Genomic DNA, 21291 nt, shown 5'->3' with positions numbered 1-21291 from the left:
AATCTTATGAAACTTTTTTTTCATAATTTATTACTATGTATCATGCTTAATTCAGAAACACTGGAAAACCTGTCCACCTTTATGTAAAATACACACAAGTAAATACTTCATTGTATTTGGTTCTTATGACTATTTTTTTCTAAGTAAGTTTCAGCTTAGAAATTATTTAGTTTTTCTTCAATTATAAACTTTATATACCTGATGAGTGATATGTTGTTTTTCTACAGGCCCTTTGCCATTGGGTTCTATCAAAGCAGGATGTGCCACTAGATAACCTCTGTCGTCCATTATAAAACATCTACAACAAACAAAGAAAATATCTCATATTGGATATTATTATACTTAGATTCATTAGGGTATGTTAAATACTTCAAAAGAATAGCCATATAAACTTAATACCATTCATAATGTTCTGCAAATACACTTTGAAAAATCTACCTTGGAGAATTCAAACCATAACATTTAGGACTGGAAACTCAAGTTTCATTAGCAGTAAACATCTTTAGGAAATTTTAGCACTTTTTAATTTTCACTGTAGTGTAAGCATTGTTGCGCAAAAACTAAGTCTATGCAAACATTTTACCGAGCTTTAAATGCTTGTACTGGGCTGTGAAAAGCTTAAAATGAAAATAGTCAAGTTTGCACTGCCCTTCAAAGACTCAACTTGGACATCAGAACGTAAAAATAACCAGATGTACAATAATTGCATGTTATAACATACTAACCTGACAGTCTTATGGCTACAGATATAGATATGATCTTGTAACATTTTGTAGAAATATCCTAGAGTCAGGTCCATACCCATCACAGCTACTACTTTATTGGCTGAACTGTGCATGGCATCATCTCTGAAATAAATATCACATTTAGATTTAAAAACATGAAACTCATAGTTAAAACACTTACATACTACAAAGCAGATTTCTTGTTTGAAAGAAACTTTTGATACTTGAATACTCTATAACAAAACAAAATCCTTATTTCAACATTTGTTAATTCTTAACATAAAAAGTATCTTTATCGTAAGGCTTCAGCGTTCATTTTTAGGGTATTTCTATTTATATTTGAATTGTTCAAAAAGTCTTGATTTTACAGATATAAACATTTAATTAATGTGTGTGTATAGCATATCTCTATTACATATCTCATAAATTTTCGATATAAGAACTCAACATATATAATATCTTACTTTCCCTCATAAATGGTATGACTTATGGTTGTAATGTAACCAGCTCCACCCATGTCTAAATATGGTGCTGTCAGAGTTACTTTCCCTGGAAACTCAAATGCCCTGGTATACCTAAAATATAGAAGGTGATGTGTGAAGGTATAACTAAGAATGAGTCAAAATTTTGCTTCAGTTGGCTTTCACAATGTATGATGTTTGAAGGATACACACCATTAACAAAAGTTTGATATGTTTTACATATAAGAATTTATGGATTGACGTTCATGTATAAAGTATAATAAATCTTAATCAATAAATATGATATTTTTTAAAAATTATTAAGAAATCATGTTCACTTATTTATTTTTGCTCTAAATAAGAATTAAACATCCTTTTGATAAAATACAGATTTTAAAAAGCATTTGTAGTAATTTCTGTTAAAACAGTACAGGTCCTAACTTTAACTTACCATGTTCTTTTTGAAGGATCAAATGTTTTGTCTAGTAATGTTCCAGGGTACATTCTAAATAACTTTAACTTACCATGTTCTTTTTGAAGGATCAAATGTTTTGTCTAGTAATGTTCCAGGGTACATTCTAAATAACTTTAACTTACCATGTTCTTTTTGAAGGATCAAATGTTTTGTCTAGTAATGTTCCAGGGTACATTCTAAATAACTTTAACTTACCATGTTCTTTTTGAAGGATCGAATGTTTTGTCTAGTAATGTTCCAGGGTACATTCTAAATACACCAAGGTCCTAACTTTAACTTACCATTTTCTTTTTGAAGGATCAAATGTTTTGTCTAGTAATGTTCCAGGGTACATTCTAAATAACTTTAACTTACCATGTTCTTTTTGAAGGATCGAATGTTTTGTCTAGTAATGTTCCAGGGTACATTCTAAATACACCATTTGTTGTTGCTATATACCTACAGAAATTAATCAAGGTCAGTTTGAGTTAAGTTTTTGAATTTATAGTCTACAATCATAATGATTTATTCACAATAAGACATCAGTATTGAAAAAGCTCAACTTCATATAATTTAAGACTTACATGTTTAAAATGGTCTGAATAGGTCTTATTTTGGTCAAAAGATGAGCACATATTAGTCAGGGCTCACGCTACCAGGCAACTTGGGCGAAGAAGTCGCCCTCCCGACCGTCACTTCGCTTTCCCCGACCCCCAAAAGCGAAAACAAGTCGCCCTGTTCCTGACGAAAGTCGCTTTCAGTCGCTTCCGTCATCGGACATTTTCAATTTTTACCAAGTTGATGAAACATCAATTTTTTACTGATAATTAAAGAAATTCAGACATAAACTATTCATTATCTTTAGAAAAGAGGTTGAAGCATTGTCTTCGCAGTGTGTATCAGGTTATTTGATAAAAATACAACTTTTTATCACTTCGTGCATTTTCGCAAGTTCCGGTGCTATTTACTCGAAAACGTACATCAACCTAAATTTCAGCGGCAAAATAAGTTTGTTACTTCATTTAAACGTGATAAAAGTTGCCTCCAGTAAATGTTTAATCCATTTATTGCATTAAAACCGTCATGTTCCTTTCCAAATAACTTGTCAAACATCGTTTATTTTTGTAAATTTTTTTGCATTCGTCCGCCATTGACCGATTTCTAAACTACGGATCTGAACCGGACCAGCTATGACCGAAATCCGTACTTTTACAATAATTACTACGGACGCACGGATGGAACAGCTGACAGAAGAATATTGATCCCAAAGGGAAAAATTACGCATCCCACACGCATTAAGAGACTTTTGGTTACATCTAATTGATTGGTGTATATAATTCCCTATATTTTTTATGAATGTTTCAAACTATTGATCAAAGTTGCTTAACTCTGAGACTATTATACTAATATCAATATATTATGGCCCAGCTTAATAACTTTTATTTTTTTTTATGAGAAACACTGAATTTCATACACAAGATAATTTTTAATTAAATTGTAATTGATATAATTTCTTTACATTTTTTAAAATAAATTTTTTTTTTTAGTGCTAGATATTTAGTTGGTAGTTTCTCACAAGAACCTTAGTAAAACTTAAACAACTTTTAATTTCAAATGTTACTTTAATTGTAATTTTTTACTCATATGAATTGAACAACATAAAAAGAACATTTATTTACATATGGCCCTTTATACTATTGTAAAATCCAAACATTGTAGCGCACCCGCGCGAATGAGCACTTCTCTTTCAAATCTCACCACTTCTCCCTATCAGTTTCAAAAAGAGAAGTCACTTCTCCCTATAATTCTGAAGTAGTGTGAGCCCTGATTAGTATAAACCTATTAGTTACCATAACATTAGTCTATCAACACCACATTTATTGCTGATAATTGTAGCATAACTTCTCCTATATTACCAACATTTTAAGGACTATATTCCAGGAAAAACTGTATGGGAGGTTAGACATCGCACAATATTTTGTTGTTGGTATGAACTATTTGTGAGTTTTAAAAAAAAGTGAATGTCATTTATGAAAACAAAAGTATTTTTTTTATAAAATAGCCCTTACTATAAATTGTGGATATAACTTCAACAAGGTAAACATTTTTATGTATCTTTAATATAAAATTTACTGTATTATTCTTTAAAAAGGGTTACAAGAAAAACACTGACCTCCTAACTATACTATCTCTGTGAGCACTTGTGTTGTATCTTAACTTCCAATCATTGGTAATTCTACCAGTGGCTAAGGCATCATCTCTAACACCATCCTGTCAACAAATAAATCAATATGTAAGCCCTAATACTCTAAAAAAAATCATTGGCATTTTCAAAAAGAGAGCTTTCAGAAATTTTCATAAAAGAGTGTGTGACAATGAATGCGTAAAACAAGGTACAGTAGCATCTAACGATAAATACTCTTTGAAAATACAAATTTTTGGTTGTGCATTGAAGGGCACATATGGAGAAACAGCATTTTTTCTTAATAATACATCCAAAGACAACTCATTACAAAATTCAATTCTTTCTTGCATTAAAAGTTTTTTAAATAGACACTGACTTGTTCATAACACATGTCTTAACATCTATTTGATCAATTTGTTAGTATACCTTAATTCCTGGATTGGTTAGTTCTACATAAGGTTCTTTCAGGTAAGCTGTGTAACTTCTGACCATTTTCTTGTCTTCACGTAAACTCATGTGATCGTAGGGTTCATTAAAACATTTTGGCGACAAAAATATTGTGCTTGTATCTGCAAAGGTAAATGACATTCATTAATCTAAAGACACCCATAACATTGTTTAACATTTCCTGGTTAATATTTGGATGTTTAATTTTCAAATACAAATGTTCATTTCCTTTGATATAAATTTTAAGTGTACATAACATTATATTTTGATCCTAATTCTAATCACTGTTGAGAGAGCTTTTTCAATAGGAAAATATAATCAGAAGAAACCAATGCTTTTTCATTTAACTTGTATTCTGCAAAAAGAACAAAGAGTCCTTTCTGTCTTTAATAAATGGTATTTAATATTATACAATAACATTAATCTTTAATTGAAATTGATACTATGGCCAGTATTCCTTCCAAAGCAATATCCAAACATACATTAGATGTAACCTAAACACCACTGGAACATAAATCAAGCTAAACAATAATTAGGTCATAACTGCATACCTTCTGTGGCCAATTGTTTAAGATGTAAACACATGGTACTAGCTGGAAGAAGATCTAGTCGGTGATACAACATATTAACATCACTAGCACTGTAACCTATAAAACAAACATTCAATGAACTTCTATTGAAAAATTGACTCTAATGCTTATGATATATACTGATATAAGTTGGTCGAATGTTTTTTTTCTCTATCACTTATTTTTTTATATTAATCAATCAATTAATTGTGAATAAAGTTTTATTTTATATCAAACACCATTATTTACAGACATTCTTCTGAATTCAAGGAATATGACTATATTTTTATCATGCAATAAATGGTGGTGTTTGTAAACTGGAACTGTCCCCTTGCGGTAGTCATACCCAAGCCTGTATCTTTAATAAATCTGAAATCATACATAATGTGGCCCTGACAAGGTTTCAAAATACATTGGTTTGGGTTCAGCCAAGCAGTGATGAACTTAATAAAAGGTCATTACTTTGTCTCACCTTGATTCATGGTCAAACAAATTTGTAAAGTATGACAATGATTTAAGAAATACTGTCGCACAGTGAACAACTTTTTTCTTAGGTTTAACAGATTTATCTTAAACTAACAAATATATCACCCTAACTGTTTATTTTTCAACTTACTGGTAATTTTCTCTAACACTTTTGCATCCTCTATTTGAGAGAAAGTTTTAATGGCTACAATAAATGGTGTATTATCTACTCTTTTCCATATGTATGTAGCATAATAATTAGCATCATTTTCAGATCTATTGGTCTTCACATCATTTCTCAAGATCAATGTTCTTTCACCAGATTCCATACTGAAAACACAATTCATTTAAGTTATTATACATTTGCAATTTTACTGTTGTATATCAAATTTTATTTTATTTGTTTTATTGCAACCATGATGTCACACAAGTAAAAATTCCTGCACAAGCAAAATATTGTACTGTAAGTGTTGACAAATATAATTTCTGAACTTTTTTTCCCTTCATTCTTTTTAGAAAGTTATAAAGTTTCAGGCTTTTACTCTCAAACTTAACATAGTCCCATACACATCAATGAATTTCTTCAAAATAACCCTAATTTCTATACCTATAAATTATATACATGAACTAAAGCTTTTTATAAATATTTTGCAAATTAATAAAAGTTTTAACAAGAATGTGTCCAAAGTACACAGATGCCCCACTCGCACTATCCTTTTCCATGTTCCATGGACCGTGAAATTGGGTTATAATCTAATTTGGCATTAAAATCAGAAAGATTATACTACAGAGAACAAATGTACTAAGTTTCAAGTTTATTGGACTTCAATTTCATCAAAAACTACCTTGACCAAAAACTTTAACCTGAAACTCCCACTTTCATTTTCTATGTTCAGTGTAATTGGGGTCAAAAGTCTAATTTGGCGTTAAAATTAGAAAGATAATATCATAAGCAACAAGTGTACTAAGTTTCAAGTTGATTGGACTTCAGCTTCATCAAAAACTACCTTGACCAAAAACTTTAACCTGAACGGAAGCACAGACGGACGGACGAACGAAAGGAGCCACAGACCAGAAAACATAATGCCCCTCTACTATCGTAGGTGGGGCATAAAATGATATTGATTTTAAAGTTTTTAGCTTTTTTTGTTTGTTTGATGAAATATTTAAATATATACTAACTTGATCATGTCACTCCTTATTCTGGCAAATCCTTCATTGTTTTCAAAATGCCAAATGTCTGTATGCATTGGTTGTACATCTGTTTTAACTGGACGTGTAAAAGATGGGTGCATAACAGTATAACCTGCAACAAAAATAATAAATGAGTAAGTAAATACTAACTAATAAAGTTTTGTTTTTTTAAAGCTGACGGATTGTAGTGCTATTGATCAATTACCAACATCTCCTCAATTAAATGAACTGTGATTATATACATAGTAAAATAACTTTTTTATAACATTCTATTTTGGTCTTATCATGTTACTAGAAAGTAATATTAAGCAATCCTTAAATTTCAATATCTGCAGTACTTAAATCCATAAATATCTCTGGTATGTTTGTATATTGCTGTATGAAATTCCGCTACATTTTTGGGGAAAGTGTTGAATCTAATTGTCATAAAAAAGTTTGGAAATTTGAAGTCACTTTCAGATTGATTTGTGACAAAACAATATAAGCAAGCAGTTCATTATTATCTGAATGTGACAGTTATTCTACAAGTTTTGACTCATACCTTCAGATGTGATTACAAATGCATATGAATCATCCATTTCATCATAGTATGTAATATCCTGGACAATATCCTCCATATGTAGATCTACTCCCATAATTCCAATTACCTTGTTGTTATGGAAACATGTCTGACTAATGGTAATGGTCAATGCTGTTGAAAAAACAAAAAAAACATCATATTTATTTGAGCATTTTAAAATCAATGAGGTGGCTTTTATAAAGGTTTATATATGGTGAAAGAGAAAACATTTGGTTCTTCCAGATCTCCATTTAGGCTTTATTAATTCAAAACGTTTCCTTTATTTTTCAAAAAATATCTATTAGGGAACTTGCTGATGGTAAATCTAGATAGTCTCTGTTAAACTAATATACTTCTTGTTTACACACTTAGGGTAAAACTTAAAACAGTCTTAACATATGTATAGACACCTGTCTTATGTTTATAGACGGTGTAGGAGATTTATGCAAAGAAAATGAATAGCTACATATAACAGATTGACTTATTCTATGATTTTTCTCTAAGTACTTTATCTTCAAATAGAAATAAATATTACTAAAATAGACCAGTAACTTTACTGACCTTTATCAGCTTTGTCTATATAAGGTAATGAGAAGACAGGTTGTTCTGATGCTGATTGGTTAAATGGTAAATAAAACTTTCCTACAGACATACTCAGATCTTTGGTGGTATTTATAGCCATCATTGTACCAGGCTGCAATAAGATCAGAAGCACTTGCAATAAGAAGAATAAGTGAAAACTCATGTATTGGTAAATCTATGCAATTTTAAACATTGACAGCAAAAAAGTTTTTTTGTCCTCTTTAAACTTTCATAGAATATAGAATAGAATAGAATATCTTTTATTTCCATAAGAGGTACCCTCAAGGGGCATAGTGCATATACATTCATGACAATATATAGTTACAAACAATTACAAATACAATAAAGCAAAACAACAAAACAGTATGCTTTAAAAAAGTTAGACATTTTAAATATTACTTACAGTATCCCAGTGTTATATTATAAATGTTTACTCAAGGCAGGTGTTTTGATAAGAAATAGCCAAGTTGTTTTAAAATATTAATAGACTCACAGTTTAATAGCCAAATAAATTTATTGACCATATCCAAGGAGTAAAATTTTTTACATTCTTTAAATATCAGATCAAATAACATGTCTCTATCCTTAGAGTATACAGGACATTCTATAAGAAAATGAAGTTCATCTTCCACTTTATTTAAATCGCATTTATCACAAATTCTTTGATGAACTTCTAATTTGGAATATCTCCCAGTTTCAATTTTAAGTCTATGAGATGAAATCCTGAATTTTGTGATAGCTTTTCTCAAATCAAAATTTTTCAAGATATTTAAATAATTTTCTTTACAAAATGATGTTTTAAACTGACAATATGTTCTTAGTTTTCCTTGGCTATTTTGGCTATAAGCATTTTCCCAAGATTTGACATAGGATACTTTTAAACAATTAAGTAAACATTTTCTGAATTTGTATTTACTAAAATTAATGAAGTTACTAGGCAGGTCAATAATTTTACATAAGTGTCTGACACTGCTATACCAACTATTGTGATTTTTATCATCTAAATCTTTAGAGGTTTGTAAGGCTTTATATAATAAAGAGTCCTCAGGCATATTTTCAATTCTAAAATAATAATTCAGTAGATTTTTCACAATACTAATATAAATAGGAAATCTACCTAGTTCAGAGAGTACAGCAAAATTGCTGCTCTTTTGTGTTTACACCCAAAATAAATTTTGTTATTTTCATGTGTAATTTATCTGGTTCAAGATCTGAATAAATTTTATCTAAGACTATATCATTTCTAAATTTACTACTCTTTGGGTTAAATGTAAATGATCATTGTGTTTAAGAATATGTAAGTATAAGGTAAACAATTTATAAGTCAAATGACAAAATGCTTACTCCATTATTAAAGTATGTTCAAATGAAGCATGATAACCAATTTGGGAAGCTCTGATTTGTAGTTCAGAGAAAATTTGACTACATTTTTCATACATGGTCATAATAGGTAAAATTGTATATGTCTATTAGACTATTATTTTGTTTATATAGATTAGACCGTTGGTTTTCCCGTTTGAATGGTTTTACACTAGTAATTTTGGGGCCCTTTATAGCTTGTTGTTCGGTGTGAGCCAAGGCTCCGTGTTGAAGGCCGTACTTTAACCTATAATGGTTTACTTTTTAAATTGTTATTTGTATGGAGAGTTGTCTCATTGGCACTCACACCACATCTTACTATATCTATTAGGTAAACAAGACTACAAGGTTTTTTCTAACAAGATTGACTAATAAATATTGTTCATAAATTAAACGAGCATTTCACTTACAACAATTGGTTCAGAACTTCTTTGTTGTACATTATACTGAGCAAAGTTTTGCTTGGCAACATTCTGCAGAAAACTCTTCTCCCATGTAACAGGTTTTCCATCTGTAATGAACAAAATTATACCATGTTATATGTCTAATTGTAATATTAATATTTTTTATGGAACAATCTTTTTGCATCTTTAAAATCAACATGATGAGGACATTCAAATATCCTTGTCTATTATAAAAAAAAAAAAAGAAACAAATTTTTTTTTTTTAAATTCTCACAAAAGAACCCACCATGGTTGTGTTCTTGCGTTGGATGGTAAGGTTTTACATTTTGGATCAGGCCAAACAAAATCTAAGACTTGTATATATATATATATATATTGCATTTCTGGATTTCTGGAAATGCGTGTCTGGCGTACTAAATTATAATCCTGGTACCTTTGATAACTATTTACATCACTGGGTTGATGCCACTGCTGGTGGATGTTTCGTCCCCGAGGGTATCACCAGCCCAGTAGACAACACTTCGGTGTTGACATGAATATCAATAATGTGGTCATTTTTATAAATTAACTGTTTACAAAACTTTGAATTTTTTTGAAAAACTAAGGATTTTTTTATCCCAGGCATAAGATTAACTTAGCCGTATTTGGCACAATTTTTTGGAATTTTGGATCCTCAATGCTCTTCAACTTTGTACTTGTTTGGCTTTATAAATATTTTGATATGAGAGTCACTCATGAGTTTCATGTAGACGAAACGCGTGTCTGGCGTACTAAATTATAATCCTGGTATCTTTGACAACTATTTCAACTAGATTTAAGAAGTGTCAGGACAGGTCTGAATAATATTTCCAGACTTTCATAGAATTTCTGTGACCACAAGATAGTTAATGGTTTAACTACAATGTTGGATTTTGGTTTTATTAATGTTTGCTCCACATCGCTATTTATCAAATTGAAATAAATCAGCTTTATCTCTAGTAGAACAATCTGATTTCTATGACAGTTACCAAATTTTTCGTCATTACCAAAAATGTCTTATGTAAATGTAAAACATATGTCAAGGAGTTTTTAAGTAAGCAGTAAACTGTTCAAAACAAAAATATCATTATTAGTATTGACTTTTGACTTCTTAGTACATTATAAATATTGTAAGATTGCACAACTCATAAGTACTACATGCTAATGATTACCATCAATGACAGCATATGTGTTGATAATCACTCTGTTTTTAAGTCTCCCATTAAGCTCTGCAATTGTTTCTAACACTATACTGGGCTCATTAATAGATGACAGTAATCCACGACTGATATAAACTACCATAGCATAATCTGCAAAGTCAAAAATAAAATGAGATAAATTGGTCAACAAATACCTAAAATGAAAGAACAAATTTATGTCTATTTCAGATATACCAATAAATCTGAAATCATCTGAATACATTAACCTTCCAAAAAAACTTTATTCCTAACAAGAGTTGAAAGAATTATTATTAGGAATAATTCAATTAAAATATTTTCCAAAGAATTTATTTTTTAAAAGGTTTAAGTACACCAAAAAAAACAACACTAGAAAAACTAGAAAATTCTACGCATACGCTTAGTATAAAGTACACATGTAAACTTTTCTTGGGATTTTGAACACAGCTACCTTTTCCATTTGTAAAATTAAAGACTTTTGTGCATTAAAAGTGTTCACATGCATGAGGACTTACAAAAAATAACAAATGTGTTTTTAATCTACTGAACATATTTTATGTGTATCAAACCTTGACTTGACTTTTGTGCACTTACTATACATATATACATATTTTAAGGACCTACCTATGTTGACATCTGGACTTTTGTGCATAGTTTTCTGTACAATGTCCAAAGCTGTCTTAAATCCTAGAGTATGGTTTGTAGCAGCTGAAAATAAAAAAATAAAAAAATATGCATTACCTTTTTTTTTAAACTTTTTTTTTCTTAATATACATGGCTTTAATTTTACAGTAAATTTCTACACTGTGAAAGAAAAAAAAGAAAAGGAGTAGGTCCGGTAAGGACCGATTTTGGCCTCAAATTTCAGGTTCATCTGACGAAAGATTTTGACCACTTTTTAAACACTTAAGTGTCTATTTTATTTGATTCAATTAGTTGATGTGAAAGATTTTAACTGATTGTGCCATTTAAAACGATCCGATTCAAGCTCAAATATGAAAAATCTACCAAATATACAAAAAAATGTCACTTTTCAGATGGTTTTTGTCAAAAATGAAAGTGGCCGCACCCGTGTTCATCCTCAACCTTTATATATGTTATGTATTATCATAAAATACAACTTACATTTTAATATTAAGGATGAACACGAATGCGGCCACTTTCGTTTTACACGAAAACCGTCTAAAATTTAACTAAAATGCTAGAATTGTGAAGATTTCAGTGATTTGGCATGACTTAATGGTGCTAGTACCAGATATATGTGCATTGTATTGTCAAAAACAGCCCATATGTATGTAAAAGAAGCATTCTGCTGTTCAATTAATAAATAAAAGTTTACATTTTAACAATTTTGTAAAACTGCTATATTTTGGGGCTAAAAAGGGGTCTTACCGGACCTACTCCTTTAATAAGATGTTAAGTAGGAACAAGAAACTGACTCACACTGATTCTAATGCTATGTATACAATGATCCCGATTCCTGAATCAGAACTCAAGACGGATTCTGGAATATGTAATTCATAGTTTACATTCCAAGAGAAGGAAAAATGTTTATAAAAAGTTATAACCTGGACTTAAAATTCTGATAAATTAAACATGTATAAGAACACTACAGTCCCTACCATTTTCTTTCTCCAGCTTATCAATGAAGTTACTGAAATGTAGATTAGCTTCATATGTAACTGGAACCATCTTGTTATGGAGACAGGAGTCTGTATCAGGTTCTCGTGGAAACGATACCTTTGATGCAAGACCAATCACGGCAACCTACATAATATTATTAAAATTATGGTTACATTTCACATTTGAGAAGGGTTTAATCCTTTAATTTTTACTTCAAAGTCAATTTTAGATCATAACTTTTACTCTTGTAACAAATATGTAATTCCTTTTCACTTTTTCATCATACAATTTTATTCCTTGGTTCTTTTAGTAGTTTTAATTTGTTGTTGTTATCATCAATCTTGTCAAATGTGTTTACTTTTCTCTTTACAAATAAATCTTAGCTTGTAGAATTAACCTTGATATATATGTATATGTAATTGATACTTTAAAACCATTTCCATTAATTGAGGAAATAAGTCTGATTTCCTACATAAGGGAAATAACTCCCACAACATACATACCCTGTCTTTTTCTGACAATGATGACAGTATATGTTTAGCTATTCCTTTAGCTATACGTAGTTGGTTTGGACTCAATGAATTACCATGGTCCATTACAATCACTAGATGCTTTGACTGTGGTTGTACTGTAGAAACATACACATTTCTGAAATCATAAATAAGTCATTGAGTTATAAACCATATTTTTATCGGTAATATGGAGCTACACTTGAAATGAAAGGGTAACTTTAAAAAAATACTGTAAGTACATCAATTGACAACAATTATTTTCTTTGATCTTGTTGCATATCTCTTGCATAATAGGGTTCAATTGCTTATTAATGACAAAAAATACAATTGCACCCAGTTGACTTTTCAGTTATTTCTTGCGGAACCATTTCACCAACAAATTTTATATGTATTTCTTGGCATAGGGGGCATGTTATAGGTTTAATGAATTCAATTTAGAAAATAGTGATTCTTAAATACATTTTTACTCAATAATAGTACTGGGTGATCATAGCTTTTTCAGTAAACTAAAAATAGGAGCAATTTGGTGGATTAGGGTATAAAATTTATTACTTTTTTTATGAATAAAAAGTGTAACATCATCCAAAGTAAAAACCATTTATGACTTGTAGAGAGAAGCTAAAGGCACTGATAAACCTTAGTAATCAACTCATTTCAAAGAAATATTGATGTCTGATGCAGTTCCTGTGGTATAGAGCAAAGTGAAGAAATCTTTTGAAGCCTACATACAAATTTGAGATTAACACAAGAGTTTCTTTAACATGTCATTAGATATAAAGAAAATATGCCTTTTATCATGTATATAAAAACATTTATGAAGAGAAAATCATTTGATGTCAACATGAAGAGGATCGCACTACCAAGGAAAGTCATGATTTTATGTGGTTAGACAGAGTAAGATTACATCAGCTGTTGCAACCTGTTAATGTACTCCTTTCTAGACAAAAACCTTAATAGTGCATCACTCTTGTCAAGGCTGATGTTCAATCGTTCGTTAGTGTTTCTTATTTTTTATACAGGATTAGACAGTTGGTTTTCCTGATTGAATGGTTTTACACTAGTTATATTTATGGCTCTTTATGGCTTGCTGTTCAGTGTGAGCCAAGGCTCCCTGTTGAAAACCTTAATTTGACCTATAATGGTTTACTTTTACAAATTGGGAGAGTTGTCTCATTGGCACTCATACCACATCTTCTTAAATCTAAGCCTCCACAAACCATCAGAATTGCAATTGGCAATATAGATAAACCCTGTATGTGTATGAAAATCAAAAGAGTAAAAAAACATGTGGTAATGTTCTATAGATAACTATAAATTAGAAGGAGAAACTATTACATCTCTCAGCGTGAGTCCTTTACTGTTCTTATATTGTACACCTCCTGACCAGGTTAACCACCAGAAACAAACAATCAATTACCCTATTCAACATCTTTAATTATGAAAGCAGAGATATGATGCACTTGACAATACTGTAAAATCATTTAACACATCTCTCTAGGTAACTCTATTTCTAGCAAAGTTTAATATGCTTATGATTGTTTGTAATGTGTTTAGTGTGCCAATACCTGTGTATAAAATCACAGGACAGTTGTAAAGCACATGTTGTCAAACATTGAGACCCAGAAAACACATTGGTTTCATGCTTTGTCAAATTAATCTGGGTAAGGGATAAACATATTTTTCTAATGTTTGCATGGTTGATTTCACATCAGTTTTTCAGTAATTTTCGGTATTCTGAAAAACTACTATTAACTTCGAACTGAAACTACATAAATGAACCTGCTAAATTAAACACTAATTTCTGCCTATTGATTTTATTTTCAAATGTTTATTTTCATAAATTGATTGATTGTTGGTTGCTAAATGTCCAGTGGCAAATATTTCATGTATGTTCAGAACGATATTTTCATAACAGCTACCTAGCTATATAGTTGATAAAATATTGATTTGTATTGTAGATATTTTGCAGCCTGTTTTGCAGTCTGTATTGTTTTAAAATCTATAAATGAACATTTAACATAGAGACCCAATTAACATTACAATGGCTACAATTTACAAACATGTAACAAGATAAAAGGAAAGAAGCAAATAAAAAAGATATGTAACATGTGATACATATGATCAAAACAACATAAAAGGCCCACAGTGTAAATCAATATAATTACAGAGCATGGCTAAATGTTTGGAGTTATAGGACAATAGCAGTGTTTATGACTAAATAGCCTATGCAGTATTCCCCATTAAGCATGTTGACATGCACAGTCAGAATTATCAAAGATTAACAACTGCCTTCAGAATTATAATAAAAATGGTTTTATTGCATTAAACACATGTTCCAAATAACAGAAAATTCTTTTGAAGTTTTACAAACAAAAAGATAAAAAAGTAGCATGAAATTCAAACAAAGGTTTTAATATCAGTATAGGTCTTTACTATTGATGTCAGGATTTTGGCTAGACTGGTAAAAATCAATTTAAAACTGTTTTGGTTAAGATGGCTTTTGTAATAAAATCCAGCAATTATTTCACCATTATGAGTCACAAAGTGAAATCAAACCATCATTAAGTATATAGAAACCCTGTGTAAAATATGTTATTTTGAGGGAAAACTGTATAAATCAATACCAATATGCCAGATATTCTTCTGTATGTTTGAATATAACAACAAGGAAAAGATTCATAAATTCCCTCATGTGTAAATGTACATTAAAATAAATTCATTTGATTTTTATAGACATTAAGAACAGAAAATCTAGGTCACTGAAACCGTTGGGCTTGTATTCAATATCACAAATTTTCACTATAATATTTATCAAACAACTTCAACTTGGAAAAGTTTCAAACTATCATATTCTAAGTTCAAAGAAAACTGCAAAAGGATAAGTGATGGTATACAATGCATGCTTCGCTCTGTACTTCTGATAAAACTTTTAAAAGAGTTGATCTTTACGTAAATATATGCAGCGGACTTGCAAGGTAAAATAAATTAAGGTGTCTCCCTTCCTATTAACATACATATACAAACTTTGAGATCAAATGCAATATGCATTAAACAATTTCCTAAATAAAATGATACAAGTACATTTCATTTCTACGTAAATTTGAGATGACATCCGAAATGATAAGATAATTACCAAACAAAAGACTTAACATTTTCCTGATGAGCAGATATATACCAATGTCATTTTACCTATACTACAATACAGGTATTCCTTATTACCTATGTGAAGCAGGTAATCTTAAGCATAGTTATGAAGCTATGATTATACAGGTTAAATTATCATTATCCCTCTAATATTGATGTCTTAGGTTACTCTCTCATAACATGAAAGTCTATTCAAAAGACGAGCTATGGTATTTGAAACAGTATAAACTGTAGGATAAAGTATTTCTTCAGTATATTAATACCCTCTTAAAGTGTTACTCAATTAAAATCAAAGGCACCATTAAGTGTAGTATCCTTTTAAAATCCTAATTAATTTAAATTGTCAGTTTCTCCATAATTCTGTAAAGTGAGTGCAATCTTTGACCAACAAACTTCCACATAAAAAAGGATTAAAGTTTTATTCATGGCAAGGAAAGACTAGAGGTCTATGGCATCTTCAAGCATTCATTTCCAAATTCATGCTATGACCTTGACAGTGTGAACTTGAAATAAAGATTTTCCTTTTGTGACATATTGCATGTTAATCTGGTGTAGTTGCAAGATTGGAACAATAAGACGCTCAAAATTTCAACATACATCCCTATTTATTTGTAAAAGTTTGCTGACTGCTTTCATAACAATACAATATGACCCTAAAGGTAAGCAAAAATAAAAATAATCAATTTGACCTTGAACTCATTGTAAAATAAATTTGTTATGCATACTAACCTGTGCCTAATGTTATTAGCATCATTGCAGTTGTCAAACCATTGGAAGGCATTTCCAGGGTACTCACTGTGGACACCATCCACAGATATAAAATACTGCCACTTCAGACTGGGAACCAGTTGTACATTGCCTCTCCATACTGAAACAATAGAAATTATTATGGGTTGTGCTGTGAATATCTTCAAGTAGAAAAATAGGACCATGCTTTTCAGAGGAGTTCTATGCTTACAAATTATTATTTGTTCAGTCAATGATATTAGAGGAAAATTGGAGGGAACCTGAGGAAGGTCTATCACACCACACCCCCAAATCCTCATATATAAAGTCATTAGTCTTGTCTAGACTCATATCAACCCTGGTAATAAAAAGATGTATGCACACATGCCTGTTGTTAACGACAAGATGTGATATTTTCATGTTTTGATGGGTTGCCGTCCCAAACAAATACATAAATGTAAGGTTTTAAATGAACCACTAACAAAAGAAAGCCTTTTTTGTTACATGTATGAAAACTTGTTGAAGATATTCAATAACATAATAAGGTCTTTACATAACAATATTTTATCTACAATCTAAGGTTTAGTCAGATCAATTACTTTTTAATTTTCAGTTTAACAATGTCCTATCAACACAAGATATTATAATAACATGGTTGGAATAGAATACATGAATGAGGGAAGACTTCAGTTACAATGGCAAAGCTATCTCTGCGTTTCTTATCAGACTTTACACTTAAATAGTCATAGTTATTTCTATACTATTTCTATCATACTTTCAACAGGCGTTAAGGGTCAGAGTTGAAATATCACATTGAAAAGTCCTTACAAACTAAATGATACTACTATTAAAAAGATGAATAGAAACAGGGGTAATAAAGAAATGTTGAATGTGCACCACACTGCTAGACCACATTAAATGTTTGTATAGATGAACCATCTATAAAAGTTAGGGGTACATTGAGGGGGATAGTTCTTCAAGTTACATTTAACAAGAGGTGTTTTCTTTCAACTTTACATGTGAATGAGTTATTATAGCAAATAAATGTACACACACATATTTAAAAACATATATAAACTCTTTGTAAATCTGTCGTTTTACTAATTTGAAGGAAAAGAAAACAGTTTATCTACACATTTTTACATATCCCCTTACAAAATACTTTTAACTTATGCCAAGGGGTTTGCTTAGGAAGTAATTTTCACAAGAACAATGTCAGAGCTACAAAAATAATATAGGAAATGAACTCACATCTAAGGGATAAAAAGTTGATAAAAAGCTAAATAAATTCCTATAGATTTTTTGTTAATCAAGAGCTACTGTGAATGTATAATTGATCAACACGGTATAGAATGAAGACAGGCCTTTGAAGTTTTTCTCAGCAGACTTTATGATAAAACAGTATATAATTTTGTGATTTATGTAGTAATAGTTAAAACGCTCATCAAAACCATTTATATTAATGTGAACTATGTAGAATTAATTTTCGTGAAAGAAATTGAATTTGTAGTAATGAAAAACATTTGCTTAACAGCAAAATGATAAAATCTCTACTACAATAGTTCTGACAAAACAATCAATTTCAACAAACACAGAGATTCAACAAGAATCCAATATGAAGCTTTAAATGTTTCAAAGATATCTTTTATCAAAAACAATTAAATTATAACAAATGTATTAGCACCTAAAAGCATTGGAAATTCAAAGATATTTATTCTGGTACCTTTGAAGGGGTTTATCTCCTAATTTAACTCTGGATTTGTTCTAAATGCAAATGTATTCAATTCAAATAAATCAAATATCAAACAAAAAATTTCCATTTAACTCTAGATTTTTTCTAAATGCAATTGTTATTAATTAAATTAAATCAAATATCAAACAAAAATATCTCTTTTGCAAAAAGCTACCAGTTATTGTACAATACAATCAAATTCTTGTTTGAATTGTTGAAGGCTACATGATGACCTATAGTTGGTAACTTCTTTGTCATTTTTTTTTTTAAATGCATGTTGTTAAATGACAGTAAATGCCTGCAGTTCGACATACATTGTGTATTTGCAACTGTTAATTGGGTCATTTGTAGTAATGAAATTTGGATGCTGATTACAAAAGATGTGTTGATGTTCTGTGTAAAACTAGTTTTAAAATACTTTATGTATATATTTTAAAGTCCACTTGCCTATATTGAAAGCATTTCATGATTTTTGTTGTTTTAATGCCACTTTTAAGTGCCACTTTTTATTGGTGGAGGAAGCCAGTAAAAACCACAGACATAAATTATGAAAACTGACAATCCTAGTCAATTAAGAGCGCATTTGTTTCTAACCTAAATGAGTTAAACGATTACGCGCGTAGTTGTTTAATCCATTTGTTTCTTACATTTGTTGGTCAACGTTGACATCGTTCACATAAAAGATGCACACACAAAATAGTCGCGTAGTCGTTTATCGTCGAGACGTGTAAACAATAAATTTGTTTCTGCATCTGTCGTTTAAATATTTACGAGCACGTGTTGTTTTCGCAAAGTCCTGGTTATTTATTTCCCGTACTTTTACCTGTTTGTTTACAGTGCCTGAGTGTAATCTATTTCTGTCTGACTACGCGGGGTCGATAAAGTTTATTAAACGATGTATTTATTTCTAGCAGCTTAACGTTTACTAAACGATAGTCATCGATGACAAAATTTCGGGTTAGAAACAAATGCACTCTAAGATTGGAGTCAAGTGCACCCACTGGAGCAAGGTTCAAACTCACAACCTCAGTGTTGACTGGCTAGTGATTGGCATTTCAGATAGTGGAATAAGCACTGCATCACTAAATTGGTCATCTAATATATACATTGTCTAATTAAACTTGTTACTGTCTGTAATGTTGGCTTTTATAGTCATTGACTAAAACATTGACAAACAACTTACTTTATATTTTGGATTGTTTTCGTGGCAAAAGAGAGACTTTTTTTCTATCATCTTCCCGTCCCACTTGTGTCTTATCTAAGCCTTTCAGAGGTATAGTAAGATGATCACAATAACAAACATTGGAAGTTAAAATATCTTAAATAACAAGATGACCATACCTTCTGTGAGACCTTAAATAACAAGATGACCATACCTTCTGTGAGACCTTAAATAACAAGATGACCATACCTTCTGTGAGACCTTAAATAACAAGATGACCATACCTTCTGTGAGACCTTAAATAACAAGATGACCATACCTTCTGTGAGATTCCTTCCTGGATTAAAAGAACCCTTCTTGAGATTTTCTGGGAACAGGTCACAACTGGTTTTTGTTGCCACTTTACATCCATACTGTGGAAGTGAACTGAAATAAAGCAATTTAGTTTAAAACAAATGCTATATTTTACTTGCAAACTTAGGTTCACTTACAATGTAGTAAAATATCTTCATGAATGAAAGGATATGTGACATTTATATATTTGACGGTTTTTAAAGAAATCAGTCAATCTGTTTAAAATTAAAAGAATTTCTTTTTTTGATATAATGATTAGACTGGAAGAACATGAGGTCCAAAACAGAAGTTGTACTCAGAAGTATTGAAAATTCTTTGGTTTTGCCTGTGAACAACATTTTTACCTTACAAAAGAAATTCCCCACCACTCAAAAATGTCATTATCAAATAAATGGAAACAGATTCTAACAATTAAGACAGGGACCCCAACCCAATTCTGAACAGTAATGCTTTGATTGAACATAACAAGTACAGCTCATCATAGATTACAATGAAACAGTCTAACGAATACAATGTACATAGAAAAATAACATTAAAGTACATGTAGACTTTGAAAATTAGACCACTTTGGTAAAAATAAAGTATAACAAGTGAAAATCTACATATTCCATTTTAATATAAAGTGGTTATTGTTTTATCCAAACTACACTTTCATGCTTTTTAAATAAATTTGCTGTCACGAAAAGCGCCTAGATTTGGCAAAAAAGTTTTGACTGGCTGACTATGTAAGCTGATGACCAAATGATAATGAGTACTTACTGTAATTGAGTAAACTGTAAATCACAACATCCAAAGATTTTAGTTATTGGTTGTTTTACATGAAACTGGTACAGTGTTTGCACAGTAACTTTATTCGTTTTTAACACTTTGAAATATTCTGAAAATCTTTCTTTTAACCTATTTGCAATCTGAAAAACAAATTATACATGTAATTATTTCAGGAGCAAAGATAATTTTCAATTAGCATGTTCAAAACTTTCTAGGACTCTTTGATGAAATTCTTAAGGAAGGCAATTACTTCAATATTGATGTTTTCCTGAATTTACAGAGCTCTAATCTAAAATTGTGGCAAATATGACATTTTAATGAATTTATATTATTTCATACATTGTAACAAGTATTGGAATAAAAGGAGACAAATAGTCTGAGAGCAGTGAATGTTATGTCTAACTAAAAGAATAATTAAATGTTTCACCATAAAAATTGTAAATTGATGAACTTTGATTATAAGGTCAAGGTCAAAGAGACATTGAAATAACAATAATTCCCAGGACCAAAACTAGCTGACCTATTGCTTCTAGTCTTTGTTTTCAATTAAATCAATAAATTTTTATGCTGATCAATGAAAAATGAAAATGAATTTAGAGCTAATTTCCTAATGCTTGTAGATCAAGACAGGTTGGCTTGCAAGCTATGTTTTGCATTTGATGATAGCAAA

General features: G+C 30.3%; 1 protein-coding gene across 2 annotated transcripts in view; it reads right to left on the bottom strand.

Annotated features, from left to right (window-relative positions):
- LOC139526440 (VWFA and cache domain-containing protein 1-like) overlaps positions 1-21291 on the bottom strand; it is a 47213-nt gene that overhangs the window by 13213 nt on the left and 12709 nt on the right. The window contains exons 3-22 of one of the 2 annotated variants that reach the window (XM_071321596.1): positions 20613-20761; positions 19819-19925; positions 16609-16747; positions 12727-12871; positions 12223-12367; positions 11225-11308; positions 10595-10732; positions 9411-9511; positions 7621-7753; positions 7042-7191; positions 6489-6612; positions 5458-5636; positions 4824-4919; positions 4252-4394; positions 3814-3911; positions 2078-2099; positions 1638-1699; positions 1190-1300; positions 726-848; positions 199-298 (exon numbers count right to left, since the gene is read on the bottom strand). In XM_071321596.1, coding sequence (XP_071177697.1) covers positions 199-298; positions 726-848; positions 1190-1300; positions 1638-1699; positions 2078-2099; positions 3814-3911; positions 4252-4394; positions 4824-4919; positions 5458-5636; positions 6489-6612; positions 7042-7191; positions 7621-7753; positions 9411-9511; positions 10595-10732; positions 11225-11308; positions 12223-12367; positions 12727-12871; positions 16609-16747; positions 19819-19925; positions 20613-20761 — 2349 coding nt within the window. Of the gene's footprint in view, positions 1-198; positions 299-725; positions 849-1189; positions 1301-1637; positions 1700-2015; positions 2100-3813; positions 3912-4251; positions 4395-4823; positions 4920-5457; positions 5637-6488; positions 6613-7041; positions 7192-7620; positions 7754-9410; positions 9512-10594; positions 10733-11224; positions 11309-12222; positions 12368-12726; positions 12872-16608; positions 16748-19818; positions 19926-20612; positions 20762-21291 lie in introns of both variants that reach the window. The other variant, XM_071321589.1, reaches the window with a different exon arrangement.

This window comes from Mytilus edulis, chromosome 1, assembly GCF_963676685.1.
Source record: "Mytilus edulis chromosome 1, xbMytEdul2.2, whole genome shotgun sequence".
Taxonomy (NCBI): Eukaryota; Metazoa; Mollusca; class Bivalvia; order Mytilida; family Mytilidae; genus Mytilus; species Mytilus edulis.
This window is presented reverse-complemented; position numbering and strand designations above follow the sequence as displayed.